Below are 16,264 nucleotides of genomic sequence, written 5' to 3'. Positions count from 1 at the left end.
CACATATATACGGTGCCTGGGAGAAGGTCAGGGCTCTATTTCATGCTCACAAGTTCCCTTGTGGCCAGGACAGAGGCAGTGAGGGGGGTCTTGAATACCTAGCCTAATCTGTCAGGGTATAAGCAGATCATCATACACACACACACACACACACACACACACACACATACACACATATATATCATATACATATGTGTGTGTGTGTGTGTGTGTGTGTGTGTATACATATTACATTGAGCATTCTAGGTGTCACTGTTCTTGGTGTGTAGAATTCTGATCTCAGCTGGAGAGGAGGTTAGAGATGAGCTAGCCAGCAATCCTCAAACTTAAGGATGCATCAGAGCCACCTGCAGGGCTTGTGCAAACACAGGTGACTAGGGCCCACCCTCAGGGTTTCTGATTCTGCAGGTCTGGGGTGGGCCACGGGACCCGCATTTCTAGCAAGTTTCCAGGTGATGCAGATACTACGGGTCCAGGGACTACAGTATGAGAACCACTGCTGTAGCCCAGCCCCCTCATTTGGCAGAGGAGAAACCCAAGACCTAGGGCAGGAAGAAGACACCATCCAAAGTCTGTCCCCAGGCCAGGAGTACAGCCAGCCCTGTCCCCTGCTGCGTCTCGCAGCACTGCTTCCCCCACCTGGCTTTGGAGGTGGGTACGGAGTGGGAGGTGGGAAGCAGCCTCTGACGAACACTGTCCACCGGTCTGCCCTGGCAAGGGATGCAGAGGGACTGCTCGGGGAGAGGCCGGTGGGGTTGGGGAGGGGCCGGGGAGAGGGCCTGGGGGAGGGAATGGCCAGGACACTGGAGGAGGTGGCCAGGAGGGACAGACCATTGTCTTGCAGTTATCGGGGAGGAAAGACAAACCCCACCGCTGGGCCTCAGCTGCAGCCATTTATCTCCCCGCTGCCTGAGACAGCTGACATAGGGAGCAGGCAGCCCGGGAGACTCCTTCCTCGGCGTGATTTATCTGGAGCTTCGTCTGGCAAACCTGCTGATGAAATGAGGCTCCTTTTCTCTCCGCCTCATCAATTTTCATTCTGATTTCCTTTTCCTTTTCCGTTAGAAGGGGCTTCGCCTTTCTCCGTGTTTAACTGGGCTGCTCCCCATTCTCTGCCTCCCTTTCTCCTTGGCCACCAGGGCCCAGGCCCTCTGACCAGGCCTCACCCACCCCCACCCAGCCCTGCCCTGAGGGTCCTTCCCTCAGTACCACTGACACTGGGGGCAGGAAAGCCAAATCTCCTTACCTCAGGCCTCATTCACCTTGAAAGCAGTGGTGCTTCCCGCTAGTCATCCAGGTCCTAAAGCCACTGTCCCTGCCCTTGAGCAGCCCGCAGTCTGAGAGAGAGAAGGTGAGCATCATATTCGATGTGGATTTTTTTTATTTCAACTTTTATATACAGGGGTCCATGTGCAGAGTTGTTACTCTGGAATACTGCATGATGCTGGGGTCTGTAGTATGGCTCCTGTCGCCCTGGTAGCGAGCGTATACCTGATATGTAGGTTTTTAAACCCCACACACACCCTCTAGTAGTCCACAGTGTCTGCTGTTCCTATATTTATGTCCATGTGTGCTCAATACTTAACTCCCATTTATAAATGAGACCATGTGATACTTGGTTTTCTGTTCCTGTGTGAATTTGCTTAGGACGATGGCCTCCAGCTCCATCCCACTGCTGCAAAGGCCATGATTTCGTTCTTTTGATCTTGTTCTTCTGATGGCTGTGTGGTAGTCCACGGTGTATGTATGAGTCTGTTTTCGCACTGCTGATAAAGACACACCCCAGACTGGGAAGAAAAAGAGGTTTAATTGGACTTACAGTTCCACGTGGCTAGGGAGGCCTCAGAATCATGGTGGGAGGTGAAAGGCACTTTTTACATGGTGGTGGCAAGAGAAAATGAGCAAGGTGCCAAAGTGGAAGCCCCTGATAAAACCATCAGATCTCATGAGAATTACTCACCACCATGAGAACAGTATGGGGAAAATCACCCCAGGATTCAAATTATCTCCCATGGGTTCCTTTCACAACACGTGGAAATTATGGGAGTACAATTCAAGAAGAGATTTGGGTGGAGACACGCCAAACCATATCAGTGTATACACAGGACATTTTCTTTGTGGATGTGGATCCTTGAGGGTGGAGGAAGGAGCAAGGGATTGATTATTTTGAGTGGGTGGTGGAGCCTGGCTGTCAGGGAAGACCACAAAGGGGTACAATATAAACTGTGACTTCAGAGATGAAAAGGAAGGTCCCAGATACACAGGTGAGGAGGGGGACTTGTGGGCAAGATCCCTGCGTGTGCAGAGTCATGGGACAGGAGAGACAATCGCTTGTATCACTCTTAGAGTTTTCCCTCCCCTTCCCCCTGCCCTTGCGTCTGTCCCAGGGATCCACTGGGGCTAAAGGGATGTGCTGGGGCCCAGGCTGCTGGAGGAGCCTTTGAAGAATGCTGCGGGGTCTGTTCAGTGCCCCCACCTGACTCCTGACGCAGAGAGGCGGAGAAGCTCGTGGGTCAGCACTGGGCTTGGCTGCCCATCTGAGGCTCGCAACTGTGGCCAGCGTGGAACATCTGTGGGAGGCCAACAGCTGCGACATTTAGAATGCTTCTGGGAGGGGCACTTTTGACCCTTCTGGAGAGCATGTGGGGAAGCAGAGGAGCTGCTCCCCTAAGCCAGGAGGAGCTGGAGCTGAGTTGTTTATTGGGTGAGAGTTGTGTCTAACACCAGTGATCTTTAAATGAACTGAGTCCTAGGGCTGTCCTGAAGACCAGAACTACACCCCCGGTTGAAGACTCCAGGGAGTGCTTATAGCTGACATCGGGCAGGGCAGCTCCATTAGGAAGGAGTGTTGCCTGCACCAGGAAGGTGCCAAGGAAGAGGCTGCCCACCTTAGAGACTGAGTTCCCTGATAGCCGGCCTGATGCTGGCCTGGTCCAAAGGTGGTCTTGAAGCGCAGCCAGGGAAATATGCCTCCAACAAATGGAAGTGGATAAAAAGGGAAAGAGACTCTAATGAGTGCCAGGCACTCTCTAGACATCTTTTCCAGATTCCCCTTCTCTATGAGGCAGGTCTCTCTCCATCTTGCAGATGAGAATCTCAGTGAAGGGGCTCAGGACCACACAGCAGTGCAGGTCTCTTGTACTGCACCGTCCCCAAAGCCTGCAGTTCAACCACTCACCCACACCCACGCTCTCAGAGAGGTCGGTGGAACCTGCGGGCTTTCCGGAGGGGGAGCCTGAGAGAGCTTCAAAAGGCTGAAGGCTGTCACAGGAGCACGGCAAATCCAGAGGCAAGAACCTGAGTCAGAGAAAAGTGCCCTCTTCACCCGGGGCCAGTGACCAAGGAAGGGCTAAAGAGGCCATGCCTGGAGTGGCCGGGGTATTGCCCAGGGAAGGCAGGCTCTGGGGTGATGCTTGTCTCCTTCCTGTCAGGAAGAAAGGAGGCAGGGGATCTGAGCCCAGACACTGCCCACCTGGTAGGCAGTGGAGCCGCCTGAGCTCTGAGACAGCCAGCCCCCTCCCTCTCCACTTGCTTTGCCTGCCTTGCCTTTCTTTTCTTCCCTCCCTCCCTCTTTCTTTCTCCCAATATTCTCTGAGCTACCACTGTGTCCAGACTGTTGGAAGAACTGGCAACTTGGAGCACAGCTCCTGCCCTAGAGGAGCTCACAGTCTGGTCAGGGAGACAGCCAGCCAGCCAATTTAGGATGGAGGCACACTAGGGCACCATGGGAGCCCAGGAAATGGGTGCAGGGGATCAGCAGAAGCCTGGCAGCGAGCGGCATGAGGCGCAGCCTGGAGCTGCCTCCTTGCCCCCGGCCGGCTGGCTCTCTCCCCTGCAGCCTTTTGGTGCAGTGCAAGCAGACAGCAAGGACTCTGTGCGCTACCTACTGGTACCCTCTACTCCTAATTAAGAAATAATGAGGCAGGCTCCCTTCCAGGCAGCAGAGCTCTAACACTCTCTGCCTGGGCCAGCCAGGAGACCTGGGAAGACAGAGATTCCTGCCTGGGGACAGTCCCCTTGTCGTGGCCTCTCCTCCCAGGCCCAGCAAGCGGGGTTTCCTGGAACCCTGACCCCTCTCATTCCAGAGAGGAGGGGAGGGTGAGTGTGAACAAAGAAGCCTCACCTTTGCCCAGCAGATGCCCTCCAGTCTCTTCATGCCATGACAGCCCTGGAGGTCAGGTGAGTGCTGGCACCAGAATCATGGAACTGGCAAGGGCTGGCGATGGGGTTCAGATCCTGGCTCCTCCACACGCTCACTGTGGGACTTCAGTCCCGACTCTCAGCTTCACGAAGCTTAGGCTTCTCATCTGAAAAGTGCCTCCCTCACAGAAGGCTGGGAGGAGGAATGCCACGTGGCTAGCAAATAGAAGTGCTGGCACGTGGAAGACACTCAGGAACGCCACATCTTTCCTCTGAGACTTTGCTTTCTGTTATCATCCCAGTGGCATCAACCAGAGTTGAAGGGACTCATTTTCCCAAAAGAGAGATTCTCAGAGTAATGGTTTTCAAGCTTTTATAGCTATAGCCAAAGGCCAAAAAAAAAAAAAAAAAAAAGCCTTGTATCACATCCCAGTGCCCAAATGGGTATATATAAAATGGGTAGGGGGTGAAACCATCTCAAAACAATGCTTAGTCTGGCTGCACACAATGCAGTCTGATATTTTTGATTTTGTATTTTTTTTTCTTTTTTTTGAGACTGAGTCTTGCTCTTGTTGCCCAGGCTGAAGTGCAATGGCGTGATCTCGGCTCACCACAACCTCTGCCTCCCAGGTTCAAGCAATTATCTTGCCTCAGCTTCCTGAGGCATGTACCACCACGCCAGGCTAATTTTGTATTTTTAGTAGAGACAGGGTTTTTCCATGTTGGTCTGGTTGGTCTAGAACTCCCGACCTCAGGTGACCTACCTGCCTCAGCCTCCCAAAGTGCTGGGATTACAGATGTGAGCCACTGCGCCTTGCCTCTATCCTTTTTTTTTTTTTTTTTTTTTGGAGACGGAGTCTCGCTCTGTCGCCAGGCTGGAGTGCAATGGTGCGATCTCAGCTCACTGCAACCTCTGCCTCCAGAGTTCAAGCGATTCTCTTGCCTCAGCCTCCCAAGTAGCTGGGACTACAGACACACACCACCACGCCCAGCTAAATTTTGTGTTTTTTGTTTTGTAGATACAGGGTTTCACCATGTTGGCCAGGATGGTCTTGATCTCCTGACCTTGTGATTCACCCACCTCGGCCTCCCAGAGTGCTGGGATTACAGGCGTGAGCCACCGTGCTGGCCTCTATTCATTTTTTTAATGTAGATCATGGCCCACATTAGTTTTCATGACCTACTAATGGGTTGTGATTGATAGTTCACAGCAGAGCACCCCTCAGGCCTGCAAGGGAAAGTGCACAGTACTAGGCTGTAGGGACACAAAACTCCATAACCATCCTTTCCTTAAGGAGCTTTCTGCCTGGTTGGGAAGACAGACTCACGGCCTAACAGTGAGGAAGCTGCCACTGTGGTTTGTTCAGAGTCTCCGGGGCAGCTGTGGGAGGAACCATCCTTCTCTAAGGGAAAGCGTCACAGATGAGAGGGCATCTGGGATGGGTTTTCACTGCTGAAGAGGAGTTGCATGGTTGAATTTGGGGAAGGGCATGGCAGGCAGAGTGAGAGGCCCAAGGTGTGGAAGGAAAACGGCGTGTCTGGGAATGAGAGGCAGTGAGGGGAAGTGAGGCTCTCTCAGGTGAGCAGGAGAGCCCAAAAGAGGCCATTGTACACGACAAGGCCAGAAGTGAAAGGAGAAGTGAAAGCGGTGTGAGCGTTTTTCGGGGGTGTGAGGTGGGAGAGGGCAGATGAAGAGGGCGGGCATTCCCAGCCTTTGGTGGACCGTGATGCTGACAGCAGTAGGACCAGCGCAGCACGGCCAGGGGGTGGGAGGAGACGTGCCGGGCAGGACAAGCAGAATGGCAGGAGCCTCTGAGACTGCCCAGTACAATGGCCCAGGGGCTGGACGGTTAGGAGTGCAGGTCGGGCTGCTCCCTGGCCACCCCCAATCCATCCTCTTGCCTATGCCCCAGAACTCTGTGATGAGAAGGCCTAGGGGGCAGGGGGGCCAGGAGGTCACCCGCATCATCCTCCCTTGAGGCAGCATGGCACTCCCAGGCCCCGGCCACAAGGGTGCTGGCCAGAGCTGGGCCCCAAGGCTTAGAACCATTTTTAGATATGGGAACTCTGAAACGAGAGAGAAGAATCAGTCTTTCTTCCTGGAGATCACTGGTTAAACATGAGACTCTGAGAAGCTATAGCCCCCTTTGAAGTAGGAGGAGGAATGAAGTGGATTTAAAGTTCCCTCACACCAGAGTAACCTAATTCCAAAGACCCGGGTCTCAACTTGTCATGGAAAAGGAAGGGGAATTCTGGGTTTTCAAAAGGAAACTGCTTGGAGGCAATAGGAGTCTGGACAGTGGCCAGCTCCAGGTGGGGGCTGGATATTGAGTGGGAGGGGGCACACAGGAACCTTCTGGAGTGCTGGGAATGTGTATGTATTGATCTGGGTGGTGGTTGTACTTGTATCTACGCATGTTGGGATCAGGGACCTTCATGTACTCTCCTGTACATACAATATACCTCAACAGTTTTTTTAAAGTTTATTACAAAAGTTGAGAGATGAGAAGTATTAGGTTGGCACCAAAGTAATTGAGGTTTTGGCCACACTTTTAATGGTCAAAACCACAATCACTCTTGCACCACCCCAATATATTATAAGATGGAAGGAGAGGCCACAGTGCCGGGAGGAGTGGAGGGAAGTAGCAGGCACTTCCTGCGCCTTCCGTCCCGCCCTCCTCACTGCCATTCCAGGAGTGCAGGCATTATCCCCATTTCCCAGCTCAGGCATTTGAGGCTCGAAAGGTTAAGTACTTTGCCCGAGGTCACACAGTGAGCAGCAGAGCCAGGCTCACGCTCCACCACTCCTCCTTCACATAAGTTATTCATGGAATTCAGACTCTGGAAGAGCAGATAAAGGCTAAGGCTGAGGTCCCCTTCAGCTCTGAGGTTCTGGTTGTGTGTGATTAAATGGGAGGTGGGAGTGAGGGGCCGGGCTCACCTCCCAGGAGGAACTGGAGGCCAGGTATGCAGATGGAGGACTGGCCTTCCTTGCCCTCAGCATCCCTCCCACCCAGCGCTTATCTGCTGGTGAGGAGGCTGGAGTTTATCAATGCTACACTCAATTACGCCGCGCATCTGTCTCCGCAGCTTTGTGGGGAGAGGGGGGTCCTGGCACTGAAGCAGCCAAGGCCAGGCAATCGATCACCACCTGCCACCCTCCCTCCAGGCCCTCGGCTCCCGGGGTGGAGCAGGGAACCGCCAGGGAGAGGCGGGAGGAGGAGAGGAGAAGACAGAGAGAGAGACTCTGTGTCCACCAATACCAGGCAGGAGCACTGGGGCTGTGCTGGGGCCGGGGCCCGAGAAGGAGGGAAGGGAGAAAGCAGCGACAGCATCTCCAAACTCTTCCTTCAGAGCTTTGCCAAAGGTCTTAGTTCGATGAGGGGTGTAGCGGATTAATTCCAGTTTCTGCTAAATCCAGAGAAACAGGCTGGAGGACATAGGCCTGACGGCGTTTGCAGCACCAGCCCTTCCAAGAGGAAAACTTGCCCTTGGAATGGGCAACCAACCCAGCTTCTTGGAATATCGCTCTGGGGCGTTTTGTCTCCCGTCCCTGAACCCCACCGCTGGCCAGCAGTCACTGCACAAAAAGGAGCCCCCAGCCCCCCTTCAGAGGGCAGGCTGAGGTCTGTGTGCAGCGGCTGGCTCTGTTTGTCCCTGTGGTTCCAGGCCCAGCCACACTCACACAGAAACAGTGTCCTTCCCCACACTGTCCCCCAAGGGGGTAGTTCTAGGCAGGAGTCAAGGAACTGGAGCTGAGGGGCCCAGCAGGCGGCAGGTGGGGCAGAGGCGCTGAGGACCCGGGCTGTCTCTGAAGGGATTTGTACCTGAGGCAGCCTTGACCTCTGCTCCTTTACAACAGGCGCTGATCCACGTTGGCTGGGCTGGTGACTCTTCAAAGACCCTGGGTTTGAATCCTGACCCCACTCCATAGAAGCTGTGCAACCTCTGATGAATCACTTAACGTTTCTGACTCTCAGCTGCCTCCCTGGCAAAATGGGGCTAAATAATCCCTTCTTGGCCGACACACAGGGTTGTTGGGGGGATCAAATGCAACGCATGTTCTCTACACATTTCACTATAGCCACTCACAAGCACCCGCTACAGGTTCAGTCCTAAACTTGGTGCTCTGGGAACACAAAAGGCATGTAAGACATGGCCCCTGCCTCAAGCAGCTTGAAATCCAGTTGGGGAAAGTATACACTGACAGTCTGAACTCCTGATCACCTCTGGAGATTACGAATGAAAGACAATTAGCTTTCTCTGCAGCTCCCCAGTAGAAACTGCTAATCAGCCTGCATGAGCAGGCCATGTGCAAGGCAGCCTTAGATGGTGATGGCAGGTGAGTGGGCAGCTCTGAGCTCCGTCCTGGAAAGGGCTGCGTGCTCAGCAGTGAGGGGGTGGACTTGTCTGGGCCTTTGCCAAGCCTTGGGGTCAGAGGTACAGTGTGAACATGAGTCATCAAGTCACTGCCTCTCTGGATCCTAAGACCCAGACCCGGGCTCTTGGCCCAGAAGCCACAAGCTCTGCCTCATCCACCCAGCCCAATCAGGGGAGGGCAGGAGGGGGCAGCAGGCTGGGGTGGAGGGGAAAGGTAAGTGCCTGGAGGGTTTCCATTAAGTTCTAAATGGTTCTTTAAGCAGTTGAGCACTGACACAGCGCTTAGGTGTTGATGGAGAAGGGAACCTGGACTCAGACAGGATCTGAAGGTCAGGGAGATGCTGGGGCCCAGCTGAAGACCCCTCTCCACCTCCCCCAGCCCTCACCTTCTCTCCACTTGTGAAATGTCTTGGGCTCTCCTAGTAGTTTTTTGTTTTTGAAACTGCCTCCCCAGCTAGCATGGCACTTGCTAACTTCTCGAGTCCTAGGAACCAACTTCTGCTGTCTCCGAGGAAGTCCTAGAGCTGGAGCGCCTCCTAGCCCTGAGAGATGACTCGAGCTGGAAGGGAGTTAACATCCCATTCTTTCTGCGTGCAACACACTTGTTTAATTCTAATGACAATATCATGTAACACAGAAGGAAATGGCTGCTCAGAGAAGTCAAGCAGCTTTGCCTAGGATGCCCGGGTAGTGAGTGGTAGGGCCGAGATTTGGGTCCTGATCTATTTGCTGGTGGGTCTGCTCTCTCACAGCAGGTCTAGGTGGGAGTCAGGGGTCTCTGGTCTGCAAGTGTGGCGGGACTACTGGCCAGAGATCCAGTTCCACAGGGACCTCTCGGAGACTCAGCTTGTTCCCTACTTCCTTTCCACCCACATAGAACACCACAAAATTCCCTCCCTGCTTTCTGATCCCCAAACACTGGCTTGGATGGCTGAGTTCCCCTTGCACATGTATGCAGGCGTGCATGTATGTGTGCACGTGTGTTTGTTTACCCTGAGTTTTACGTGTCAGTGCACACACGCCCCGACACAAAACCTCTGTGTCTTTTAAGTCACGGTTGTTTTTCCCACCTTCAGAAATAGCTGCAGAGAAAAGTGGGAAGTAGTCAAATGTAAATAGGCTTGCTGTGTTCCTGCTCAGGGAAGGGTACCCTGCCTCCAACTGCTCCCCTCCCAAGCCCTAGCATCCTGGAAGCAGGATGAGGTAGGCGAAGCGCCCCTCTGGCCCACTCAGAGACAGCTGCCAGGATGGCTGCAGGAGACATGGCTCCAAGCTTTCTGTGGCTGCCTGGTAAGGAGTCATCACCCCAGGGGACAAGAACGGGCATGCAGCCTGCTGCTGTGGCAGTCAGTATATCTCAGACCCTCCAGGGGCCCAGGGTAGGCTTGGGCCAGACAGACCTGGGAGCAGAGATGGGAAGTGTGGACGGCACACAGCCCCTGGACTTGGGTTCATTCCTGTATCTTGCTGCTCACCAGCTATGTGACTTGAGCCCAGTTCTTTAACCTCTTCAGGATCTCAGTCTCTTCATCTGCAAACTGGTGGTACTAATGCTTATCTCACATACCTGTTATGAGGGTGATGTGAAATAAGACTTCAGAATCTTTGAAGAGTCCTGAGCAATTGTAGGTGCTCAGTGTTTGTGCATTTCTTTGACACTTGTAGCTAAAAACCTACCTGGAATCAGACTTCCACTCAGGAGTCAGACCAGGCTCAAGAAGGGGACACGGTCTGGCCCCTTTTCATTTCCATCTTTGGTTCTTGGCCAAGACTGGACTTGCCCCCACGGCCCTGGGATCTGAAAGAGAAACTGGGTAGGTTCCTCACGCCGGATAGAGGAAACAGCTGTGGCTTGGATTCTCAATTGTAGGGGTGATGTCCAGGCTCCTGGGGAAAAGGGCTCTGGAGTCAAAGAGACTGAGTCATACAATCAACACTCACTGGGCACCCATCCTGTACTACAGGCATGAGGCAAGACAGGTCTCTAGTTGGAGACTTTTTCCCACAGTGTGGTCAGAACTGTGACAGTAGGAAGTGTGAGTACTGTAAGAGCATAAGGCCAGCCCCTTAGCCAGGCAGGGAGGTTTTAGAGAAGCTTTCTTCTGCAGGAGATGACTGAACTTAAAGCTGAGCATTGAAGAACAAGTAGGAGTTTTCTGGAAGACAATGAGAAGGAGATATTAGAATGGGTGGCATGTCACAGTAACTTCAACCCAAAAGGTTTGTGTGGAATGGGTAAGTGGGGTGGTGACAAGAGAAGCCAGGTGAAGGGGCCAAGCCAGGTCATAGAAGGTCTTACCTGCACAGCTAAGGAGCTCAGACCCAGGCTTCTTAACTCCACTACCTTGTCCTGGGCAACTCTGCCAGGCTGTTGGGAAAGGGGAAGAACTCCTGCCTCCATGATGGGGAAGCTGGCAAACACCAAAGCAATACCCCCACCCAGAAACGCCAAGGCAGCAGAACACCCGCTTCCCCAGCCCGCCTGTATATGGACCAGACCTGCTGCCTTTCACCTCTAGAGTCCTGGGGAGTCCATCCCAGATTTTAGAAGCTGTACTTATTCCACCAACCCTCACCCACCTCCCACATACACTGCCAGAGGAAGTTCTGGAAACTCATTTTATCTTTCATTTACCCAGTGAGCCAAGCAGGTAGGGAGGAAAGAGGTAAGAAAAGTTAGAGAACCTACCTCACATCTCTCTAGGCTCTGAAGGACTCTGAAGATGACAATAATTTCAGCCCATCCACTCTCCTTCCCTCCCAAAACACACACACACACACACACACACACACACACACACCCCTACACCTTCCTCTCTTTCACTGAAGACTCACAGACACTCACTCTGTGAGCAGATCTTAGAAACCAACACTAAAGCCTTAAGGACAGGCCGGGCCATGACCTGTGCAGCTTCTTTGGCTTGTTGAGTCAAAAACATGGGAGGGGCTGGGCACGGTGGCTCACGCCTGTAATCCCAGCACTTTGGGAGACCAAGGTGGGCAGATCCCTTGAGGTCAGGACTTCAAGACCAGCCTGGCCAACATGGAGAAATCCCATCTCTACTAAAAATACAAAAATTAGCTGGGGATGGTGGCACATACCTGTAATCACAGCTACTCAGGAGGCTGAAGCAGGAAAATTGCTTGAACCTGGGATGCGGAGGATGCAGTGAGCTGAGATCGCATCATTGTATTCCAGCCTGGGCAACAGAGTGAGACTGTCTCGAACAAACAAACAAGCAAACAAACACAGGAGTGGGGGTAGATACTGTTTCTCTGCAACCTCCTTAACTCTGCATCCTCTTCTTCCAGGGCTGCCCCTGATGGGGCCGGGCAATGAGTGAGCAGGCCCCGCCCCAGTGGACAAGGAGGAGGAGCTGTATCCAGGAGGGCGAGAAGTGAAGCCCGGTGTCGAATGACTGCCCTGGCAGGGTGGTTCCTCGGACCCTGGCAGGGTTGCTGACCCTCACCCTGCAAAACACGAAGAGCAGGACTCCAGACTGTTCTTGTGAATGGTCCCCTGCCCTGCAGCTCCACCATGAGGCTCCTCGTGGCCCCCCTCTTGCTAGCTTGGGTGGCTGGTGCCACTGCTGCTGTGCCCGTGGTACCCTGGCGTGTGCCCTGCCCGCCTCAGTGTGCCTGCCAGATCCGGCCCTGGTATACGCCCCGCTCATCCTACCGCGAGGCCACCACTGTGGACTGCAATGACCTATTCCTGACGGCAGTGCCCCCTGTGCTCCCCGTGGGCACGCAGACCCTGCTTCTGCAGAGCAACAGCATTGCCCGTGTGGACCAGAGTGAGCTGGGCTACCTGGCCAACCTCACAGAGCTGGACCTGTCCCAGAACAGCTTTTCAGATGCCCGAGACTGTGATTTCCACGCCCTGCCCCAGCTGCTAAGCCTGCACCTGGAGGAGAACCAGCTGACCCGGCTGGAGGACCACAGCTTTGCAGGGCTGGCCAGCCTACAGGAACTGTATCTCAACCACAACCAGCTCTACCGCATCGCCCCCAGGGCCTTTGCGGGCCTCAGCAACTTGCTACGGCTGCACCTCAATTCCAACCTGCTGAGGGCCATTGACAGCCGCTGGTTCGAAATGCTGCCCAACTTGGAGATACTCATGATTGGCGGCAACAAGGTAGATGCCATCCTGGATATGAACTTCCGGCCCTTGGCCAACCTGCGCAGCCTGGTGCTAGCAGGCATGAACCTGCGGGAGATCTCTGACTATGCCCTGGAGGGGCTGCAGAGCCTGGAGAGCCTCTCCTTCTATGACAACCAGCTGGCTCGAGTGCCCAGGCGGGCACTGGAACAGGTGCCCGGGCTCAAGTTCCTAGACCTGAACAAGAACCCGCTCCAGCGGGTTGGGCCGGGGGACTTTGCCAACATGCTGCACCTCAAGGAGCTGGGGCTGAACAACATGGAGGAGCTGGTCTCCATCGACAAGTTCGCCCTGGTAAACCTCCCCGAGCTGACCAAGCTGGACATCACCAACAACCCACGGCTGTCTTTCATCCACCCCCGCGCCTTCCACCACCTGCCCCAGATGGAGACCCTCATGCTCAACAACAACGCTCTTAGTGCCTTGCACCAGCAGACGGTGGAGTCCCTGCCCAACCTGCAGGAGGTAGGTCTCCACGGCAACCCCATCCGCTGTGACTGTGTCATCCGCTGGGCCAATGCCACGGGCACCCGTGTCCGCTTCATCGAGCCGCAGTCCACCCTGTGCGCAGAGCCTCCGGACCTCCAGCGCCTCCCAGTTCGCGAGGTGCCCTTCCGGGAGATGACGGACCACTGTTTGCCCCTCATCTCCCCCCGCAGCTTCCCCCCCAGCCTCCAGGTGGCCAGTGGGGAGAGCATGGTGCTGCATTGCCGGGCACTGGCCGAACCCGAACCCGAGATCTACTGGGTCACTCCAGCGGGGCTTCGACTGACACCTGCTCATGCAGGCAGGAGGTACCGGGTGTACCCCGAGGGGACCTTGGAGCTGCGGAGGGTGACGGCGGAAGAGGCAGGGCTGTACACCTGTGTGGCCCAGAACCTGGTGGGGGCTGACACTAAGACAGTTAGTGTGGTTGTGGGCCGTGCTCTCCTCCAGCCAGGCAGGGACGAAGGACGGGGGCTGGAGCTCCAGGTGCTGGAGACCCACCCCTATCATATCCTGCTATCTTGGGTCCCCCCACCCAACACAGTGTCCACCAACCTCACCTGGTCTAGTGCCTCCTCTCTCCGGGGTCAGGGGGCCACGGCTCTGGCCCGCCTGCCTCGGGGCACCCACAGCTACAACATTACCCGCCTCCTTCAGGCCACGGAGTACTGGGCCTGCCTGCAAGTGGCCTTTGCTGATGCCCACACCCAGTTGGCTTGTGTATGGGCCAGGACCAAAGAGGCCACTTCTTGCCACAGAGCCTTAGGGGACCGACCTGGGCTCATCGCCATCCTGGCTCTCGCTGTCCTCCTCCTGGCAGCTGGGCTAGCGGCCCACCTTGGCACCGGCCAACCCAGGCAGGGGGTGGGTGGGCGGCGGCCTCTCCCTCTAGCCTGGGCTTTCTGGGGCTGGAGTGCCCCTTCTGTCCGGGTTGTGTCTGCTCCCCTCGTCCTGCCCTGGAATCCAGGGAGGAAGCTGTCCAGATCCTCAGTAGGGGAGACACTGTCGCCACCATTGTCTCAAAATTCTTGAAGCTCGACCTGTTCTCAGCAGTAAGGAAATCACTAGGACTACTTTTTACCAAAAGGGAAGCAGGCTGGGCCAGATGCCCTGCCCAGGAAGGGGACATGGACCCACGTGCTTGAGGCCTGGCAGCTGGGCCAAGACAGATGGGGCTTTGTGGCCCTGGGGGTGCTTCTGTGGCCTCCAAAAAGTTGCCCTTACCTTCCAGGGCCACCTCTGCTGCCATTCTGAGGAACATCTCCAAGGAACAGGAGGGACTCTGGCTAGAGCCTCCCGCCTCCCCATTTTCTCCCTGCCCAGAGGCTCCTGGGCCTGGCTTGGCTGTCCCCTGCCTGTGTCCCCAGGCTGCACCCCTTCCTCTTCTCTTTCTCTGTACAGTCTCAGTCGCTTGCTCTTGTGCTTCCTGGGCAAGGGCTAAAGGAGGCCTCTCCATCTCACCTCGGAGGGCAGCCCTCAACATGGGAGTGACCCCAGCCAGATCCGAAGGACATTTGGGAGAGGGACGCCCAGGAACGCCTCATCTCAGCAGCCCGGGCTTGGCATTCGCAGCTGACTTTCTATAGGCAATTTTGTACCTTTGTGGAGAAATGTGTCACCTCCCCCAACCCGATTCACTCTTTTCTCCTGTTTTGTAAAAAATAAAAATAAATAATAACAATCATACGGGGGAAAGGAATGAGAGGAAAATCATCCTCTGAGGATTGAGTGTAGTTAAGGAGCTCTGCTCTGGACTCTCCTCGGAGCCTGGAGGGTGATGGGCGTGGGGGGCCGCCTGGGATATGAGAACAGGGACAAGAAAAGGGACAGGGTGAAAGAGAGGACAGTTTTTCCTTTTCAGTTTGAATTCTGGCTCCGGGGCCTGCTCCTGGCCCCCAAGAGTCTCTGTGGCTATGACAATGACCAGAGCGAGGAAGGGAAGGAGGCAGAGTGCAGGAGGCAAGGAGATGGGTGGGAGAGAACCATCAAGACATACCCCAAGATGGAGAGAGCGGAAATTTCCATCACCAAATGCTGTCACCCCTTCTCCTTCTCTGATAAGCAATTACCATGCCAGAGCATAGGAAGCACTTCCCAGCCTATTTCTAATTAAACAAACCCAAGAGGCAGAGTCATGCAGAGAACTGCAAATCATCAAGACAGCAAGAACTGGCTCACTGGGGCAGGAGCGGGACGTGGGGTGATAGAGGATTTAGGGAGGTGAGGGCTATGGGATAAGGAGGTGACTGCATTTTATCTTTCTGTTCCATTTCGGTATAATTTGCAATGAGCATGGTTTGCTTTTGTAGTTTTTTTTTTTTTTTCTTTTGAAACTGATTGAGTTCTTAGGACTCCATGTGAAGAGGAACATCTGTTGGGAAGCCATTAGAGCCAAGGGCAGAGGGGCACTGTGGGCCCATCAAGGGGCCGTGCCAGAGCCCGTTGCCACTGGGCCACTGCTCTCCATTTCTGAGCTACGCTGGGAAAGGAATGGGTTTCCTGAGACTGACAGCAATGCACAAGCCCCGAGGGTCCCCCTGTGTTACACAGCACATTTGGCAGACTTGGTGGAAGCAGATCCTGAGCCGCCATCAAGACTGCAGGTGCATACATGGGCGGAAGCCAGACCAGTGACAGAGCACCAGGCCCCATGGACCTGAAGCACTCACCTAAACCAGAGGGTAGTGTCCCTCCCTCAGGAAGCTCAAAGACAGCAGGCTCTGCGAAGACCATCAGCAAATAGCCACGGTAGGAGACTTCTTCTTTTGGCCCAGGTCCTCACTCAAGGCTACATCAGAGTCACCTGTGGGGCTTGCTAAACACAGATGGCTGGTCCCGCCCCCAGAGTTTCCCATCTAGTAGAGCTGGGTGGTGACTGAGAACCTGGATGTCTAACAAGTTTTCAGGTGACACTGATGCTGCTAGACTGGGGACAACACTTTGAGAACCATTGGGCGCAGGCTTGCTGTGGCTGGGATTTTTCACTCCTTCTGCTCCAGGCCTCGGCTTTTTAATAGACAGTGTTGTGGCCTATGGCTCCAAAAGAGAATTGGGAAGGGGCTGGAAGATGGTCCCCCCTCCCCACTCTTCTGACAG

The 16,264-nt window shown here is 54.7% G+C and overlaps 1 protein-coding gene across 3 annotated transcripts in view; it reads left to right on the top strand.

Moving 5' to 3' along the window:
• The window catches only part of LRRN2 (leucine rich repeat neuronal 2), a 72,315-nt gene extending 56,094 nt beyond the window's left edge, over positions 1-16,221 (top strand). Inside the window, exons 2-3 of one of the 3 annotated variants that reach the window (XM_032288898.1) lie at positions 10,629-10,740; positions 11,833-16,221. In XM_032288898.1, coding sequence (XP_032144789.1) covers positions 12,059-14,200 — 2,142 coding nt within the window. In that variant the 5' untranslated portion in view covers positions 10,629-10,740; positions 11,833-12,058 and the 3' untranslated portion in view covers positions 14,201-16,221. Of the gene's footprint in view, positions 1-8,722; positions 10,741-11,832 lie in introns of those variants that run through there. The other 2 variants (XM_032288897.1, XM_032288899.1) reach the window with 2 other exon arrangements.
• Positions 16,222-16,264: the final 43 nt, after the last annotated feature.

Source organism: Sapajus apella, unplaced genomic scaffold, assembly GCF_009761245.1.
Source record: "Sapajus apella isolate SASKATOON/1434 unplaced genomic scaffold, GSC_monkey_1.0 scaffold22, whole genome shotgun sequence".
NCBI classification, from domain to species: Eukaryota; Metazoa; Chordata; class Mammalia; order Primates; family Cebidae; genus Sapajus; species Sapajus apella.
The sequence above is the reverse complement of the archived record's forward strand: the minus strand, read 5'-3'. Positions and strand labels throughout refer to the sequence as shown.